Here is a 6,394-nt window from a genome sequence, read left to right as displayed (position 1 = left end):
ACCTCTAAGGGTTGACATTTTGTTTAAATGTAGTGATGCATTTATGTTCTCTCACCGAGAATCAACGCCACATTAAACTCATTTTGGCGTGATGTTAAGGGACAGAGAAAGGCTTGAAGCCAACTGTGGCTCGGGGGGTGAAGAGTGAACAAATCGGAGGGTCAGTGGGTTCGATCCCTAGCCCCTGCAGTCAATAATCAAACTGTCTTTCGGCAAAATACTGAACCCCAACTTGCATTTAGAGCTCATGTACCAAACAACTCTTGAACCATGGATTTGTTTTGATCACGGCACTACTTAACCACATTAATGCCGTATCCCTGAACATTTTAATGGTTATATCAATAATTGTTGACACTGCCAACCTGTCCTTTGGCCTAATGAGGACAGATCATGTGCCTCCCCTTCTACAAACGACTGCTAGCCGCCTGCCTGCGAGAACTGCCAAATAATGGGGCCGACACTATCCCCAACCACCATCCCACCTGCACACCATGCCAAAATGTGTTTGTCGTAGGGCCGGGGGAGTTATTAAAGCAATGTATGCTGTGGGAGCAGAAATTATGTTTGCCCCCGTCTGACCACTTTTAGACTAATGGAGAAGAAATCATCTGCATGCACATCTTTATAAATCTGAAGCGAAGTATGCATACTGCTTCTGTCTTTGTTCATCGTTCTAGTTGTTCAATTCTCCTGCAGGAGTGTAAACAGAAAGTCTCAAAGAGTCACACTATGATAACTTTAGATGAGCCCCAGTGCTGAGCTTTGCATAAACATGATTTGATGGTTTTGCCCTGGTTTTGTAGCCAACCTCCCAGTGGTCTTGGCATGAGCAGAGGTGTGGCTTTATGAGAGCAGACACCACATTACTGCCCACTCAACATCCACTCTTGCAGAGACATTTTGAGAAGCAGCTCAACTAAACAAACAAACAAACAAACTGGAGAAGAACACTTTAGCAAAAGAGGGCAAGAGTGCCGTAGCCACTATAGACTCTTAACTCTTGACATTACACTACTCCACACATTTTAGAGCTGCATAATTACCTAACATAAGCATTAACTAATGTTGACTTGAGATCTCTTTTACATATGTGAACTACTGGTTAAAATGCATTTTATCCACATTTGTAGTTGTCTAATCTTAAATGGACTGCATTTATAGAGCGCATTTCTAGTCTTTGCAATCATTTAAAAATGCTTTTACAACACACGTCAGCATTCACACATGAATTCACACATTCATCCTCAAGTGACAAAGGCTGCCATACAGAGGCTGGTGCCACCTGCTCCTCAGGGGAAATGTACACACACTCACACACCGCTGGCTGTGCCATCGGGAGCAATTAGGGACTTAGTATCTCGCCTAGGCCTAGGGTTGGGAACCGAAACTCGGTTCCAGATGAGAACCGATAAGAAAATGCTGCGTACCGGGTACCCATACAAAATACACAATTTTGGTTCTGCTTAACGGTTCCTAAATGCGGTAGACCCTGTATTCCACCCGGTCCGTCTGCGCCACGGCGACCCGGTGGAATACAGGGTCATACAGGTAAATGCTCTAAAGTGAGGCTCCACTACACTAAAAAAGAAAAAGACAAGGCACAGTGTAATGCCTGTTAATAGCTTGCCACAGGCATAGCTCAGTTAAAATAAAGCACAGCTATTGTGCAATACATTTGTATTGCATGTATTTTTTTTATTTGTAAAAATGTCAGTTAAAGCTTAAAAGAATAAAGATATTTTCGTTATCTAAACGTTTGACCTCTTTCTTTTACAATTTTGGAATCGAAACGGGGAATCGATAAGAACCGGAATCGATAAGCAGAACCAGAATTGGAATCGATACATTTCAAACGATACCCATCCCTACTCCCTCCTATAGTCATCCGCTCTGCACTCTCTGTAGAAGCTTTTAAAAAACTACTGGGGACCCTGAAGATGCTTTGAACATAAATGATCTATAACAATACATTATTATAATTTAAAATAATTTGCATAGTTTAAATGATTAAATGTGACAGAAATTGATATTTCTGTTTTAATTTGCTTCTCTACTTTTATAATATTTTTGCCATTTACTTTACCGTTTTTTCTTCACAAGGTTTTTTTAAATGTAAGCATTTTTTGCATTAGTCTTTTTTGTTTTGAAATGTATGCATTCATTAAATACAAAGAGGATTAACACACACATAAATGAAAAAGCAAACTGATTAAAATGTTCCTCCTATTTTTGTTAAATTTGATGGCCAATTTATTTATTTTTCATAAATTATAAATCCATAGTAGTCCCACTTTGATAACAGCATGGATATTTGACTTAGAAAATGATAGGACCACCCCCCTCCCTCTCCACCATTTCTTTCATAAGGACAACATATCAAAAAATGTTAGGGTTTACAAATTCATAAAGAAATATGTAATGCACTTCTATAAATTAATCAAATTCACGTAGTCCGACTGAATAAATGCTTAAATACTGGGTACTAAAATACGTAATTTGTGTCCGTCAATTTGTGACCCTGAAAAAAAAAACGTACCTAAAGAAGGATTTCATCTGGCTTTGCTTTGATATTTGTGTTCCAAGTGCTGATGAGGAGCGATACTCACGGCGTGGTCGAAGTCTGTTGACATCCCCATGCTGAGCTCCACCCGCTCCAGAGGTATCTGCAGGCCGTCACACAGCTGCTGCCTGCTCCCCAGCAGCGTCTGCACCACACACACTCCTTAGTCTACTGCACAGTACCAGAGTCTGCATTCTTATTCCATCTTACACTATTAACTTAATGCTGCATTTTACAATTGTATCACTTTCACTTGCACTATTTTACTTATCTATTTCTTTGTCTAAAGTATTTAGTGTTTTGCATTGTTGGAGGGAATTAAGATTTTCATTACCAACAACTACAACTACTAATACTCTAGCTATTGTGTACATGACAGTAAAACTATAGAATCATGAAATCAATATTTACGAGTTTTAAAAAATATATATCTGATGATGGGATTTATAGCATATTAATAAATAACAAATACACAGTGTGATCAGCCATACAATCGATAGTTCAAACCTGTGTGTGTGTCAGTGCTCTTTGGTGGAAAAACACTGTTCCTAATATGTCAGACCTTAATGTGTAATTTTTGTAACACTTTAATGTCTGCAAAAGATAATACCAGCCTTGCAGATGTATCTAGACTCCTTCTAGTTGAGATACAGATCTGTCTTTAAAAAAATAATGTTGGAGATCAATTTCTATTTAGTGTTTGTTCTTTCAAAGTTGAGTTATTATTATTTTTTTTTTGGTTTTAATTATTTTGCATAAGAACAATCTGCTTTGAGAAGGACACACGTTTGTATCAGTGTAGAGTTTTAGTTTACTGTAGATATACAGCAGACATCATTTTCACATCAGCCTCATAACCAAGTGTTATTCATGAGAGCCTTTTAGAGGGCTGCAGCGTATCAATATTTTCATTCAATCATCAGCTCATCTGATGATCAGTATTTTTGTTTTGTTTTCCCTACAATAACCCATCACAGTCCATCAAACCCCAAGTTGATGTATTTTTATGTAAGTCCAAACCCCAAAGAAATGTTACTGAAAATGACTTAAACAGAGGATAGCAGGTGTTATGGAAATTTGAGAGGTTGAAAAAAAGCTTAATCAATAGTCATGTTATTATTATACTTCTATTCTTATTACTGGACATGAAATAGCTCTAGTGTTTTGTACCTGAAAGTCTGGGTTGGGGCCGAGGTTGAGGTCGTATCCATAGCGACCGATGGTCATGAGTCCTAAGAAGTCCAGAGCGGCGCAGTGGGACAGGATGTGCTGCACCGTGCTCACCGTGTCCTCGGGGGGGAGCCCGTGTTTATCTGCAGGGACATACGGACCGTTAGCAAACATGGATCACTCCCCATAGGGACGCTGCTCAGGAACCGGGCGGTCGACGGTTTGAGTCCCGGTACGGACAATAAATATACAAAATGTGGTGTGCACCTGGAGAGGTGAGTTTGACTCCTGGGCACTGCCAAGAGAGGTTTCTCAATACTCTAATTTCCCCTCCTCGACTCCTCGGTCCTCCGGTTGTGACCCGGAAATGGATTTCAGCGTGCCATGTTGAAGGACATCTCATCTCTCTAAATGCACATCGAGGACCGAGCATCGAGGAGGCTCTCTGGAGGAGCTCTAACCGAGGAGACACTGATGGGTCGTCCACGGCTCCTCCACGGATGCATTTCCGGGAACGGTGGAAGCGTTACGCACGGCCGGACTTATCTCAGCCAATGACAGCTCTGCATGCATCCCCTGGATATTATTTTATTAACCGCTTGAACGGCGACGCAATGTTTACAGTGAGAACAGCTGTGAGGTCCGTGCAGAAACCAGAGCAGTGTGTAAAATATAGATCACTCAGTATAACAGGCCCCACATTACTCTCTGTATTTGTTTGCTGTAGTTAAGTAGATATCTACAAACAAAGAGTCTGTATTTTTCAAGGCCATTTAGTGCTTCACATAATAAAATACACAACTGCTGTAGCCTGATTATGCTTTAGGAGCTGTAGGTGTGTGTGGTACAGTGTGTAGGTGTGTGTGTTGTACAGTGCGTAGATGCGGCGGACAGACGGGTCTCAGTTGGTTTGGTGTCCTATGCTTACTTTTAATACTTGTAAATACAACTTTTGGCCCGTCATTTCAATTCCCCATTTCAGCGACCAGAGAGGGGGGGGGATATATCCAGTCTCTGATTGTGTTACGTTATTATGAGAGTGCTCTCATACTTGTTTGATTCTGAAATTGTATATATTTATGTAAATATGTGTGTGTATATGTCCGCATCTGTAGCCTGTTATTGTCTCATTATATCGCACTGTCAATTAAATATATAAGTCGTCATGAACACATCTGTCCATCAGACAGAGGGCTGCTGTGCCTCCTGTCATCATTAATGTACGTCTCTTTAAAATGACCGTTCAGAGGAGAGGAGTTCTAATTTCTTTAACCGCCTGCTGCTTCCCCTCCTCTCTCCTCGGTTCCCCTCCTCAGTCCTCCGCTAGCATTTCCTGTGGGCGGGACCGGGGCACTAAAGTTTTTTATGTACAAAGGGAAAAAAGTCTTCCAACACTTTATAAGGCTGCAGGAGTTATCCCATTACACTATATCATACATCCAGGGGGGCGGTAGTTGCGCGCTAAAAGCTGTTTGCCTGGCCGCCCCTTTAAACAAAAAATGAGAAGACAAGAAGAAACACAACAAAACAAAAATAAAATAGCAAGAAGAAGAAAAGTAGTATGCGCGATTTCAGATTAACACAGCAGGAGCTAGAAAGACCGCAGCCTGGCCTTCTTTTAAATCAGCTGTGTGGGGGAACATTTCGGTTCTATAATACAAAAAACTATAGTTTGTTGCATCTATTTCAACTTTTTTAAACATAAATTCTCACTTTATGGGGACTCACTAAGAGGTATGGTCTTAATTTTTCAGATATATTTTGAGCAGAAACAAAGTGCGCCTGAACTTTGAGCACGTACTCTGTTTCTTTTCCGCCTGGTGTTGAGCGCTGCACCATGCGACCTGTTAACCTCTGGGTGGCTGAGGCTCCTCTGAGCGGTCCTTGCCGGAGTCGTTCCAAACCCGGTCCGCCAGCTGTGGCAGAAGTCCACCAGTCTCCACCACACACAGGTTGGGCACGCCTGGATAACACACCACTCAGTGAAAACGCTGTCAATATCAGCAGAGGAAGCGGGTTGGGGGGAGGGGGCACTCACCAGCAGAGTTTGTTCACATGGGGTTCTTCTGCAGATGGCCGATGAAGTGCCACCTGATTTCTGGACATGAGGGCCAAATCTTGGAAAAGAAAAGAAACACTGTTTGATATGGCGGAAAAAGTAGAACTACCTTTTAATTAAATATATCAATTTACCAGAGGATCAGAAGCTTTGTTCACAAGTTCATCTAACCTGAGAGGAGATAAAGGAGAAGATGATGATGAAAAACAGGCCTCAAATGGATCATACAGAGATAGAAATACTGCCAGTGAAAGGAAACATAAAATTGGCTGAAGGAGTGATATAACAATTGTATTTTAACATAAAAAGGGGTAATTTAAATAATCTCTCTACAGTCAAAATATCTTTACCAGTTAGGTTTCCTGCGTCCTCTAATTTTTTATAGAAAGACCAAACAAATTATATGATGTGTGAGGACTATGTTAAAGCACACAGAATCAAAGTGTACATAGATATAAAAACATAGACAAATTTCAACACAATCCAATGAAAATAAGTGAGACTCATTAGTGTGCAATGGGGGCTTTTGCAAGGTTCCATCAATTTAATGGACATTTCCCATCATTTCCCCATTAAATCTATGATATGCCTATGCTGGGGTC

The 6,394-nt window shown here is 40.9% G+C and overlaps 1 protein-coding gene across 1 annotated transcript; it reads right to left on the bottom strand.

Moving 5' to 3' along the window:
- Positions 1 to 2,304: 2,304 nt before the first annotated feature.
- LOC104954598 (proline synthase co-transcribed bacterial homolog protein-like) lies at positions 2,305 to 5,963 on the bottom strand (the record flags this gene model as incomplete). Its single annotated transcript, XM_010781747.1, has 6 exons — positions 2,305 to 2,708; positions 3,734 to 3,876; positions 4,001 to 4,103; positions 5,522 to 5,696; positions 5,789 to 5,850; positions 5,927 to 5,963. Coding segments are annotated over 6 exons (676 nt in total), but the record flags the coding sequence as incomplete, so codon positions are not given.
- Positions 5,964 to 6,394: the final 431 nt, after the last annotated feature.

The sequence above is a fragment of the Notothenia coriiceps genome, unplaced genomic scaffold (assembly GCF_000735185.1).
Source record: "Notothenia coriiceps isolate Sejong01 unplaced genomic scaffold, NC01 NC01_scaffold00023543, whole genome shotgun sequence".
Classification (NCBI taxonomy): domain Eukaryota; kingdom Metazoa; phylum Chordata; class Actinopteri; order Perciformes; family Nototheniidae; genus Notothenia; species Notothenia coriiceps.
This window is presented reverse-complemented; position numbering and strand designations above follow the sequence as displayed.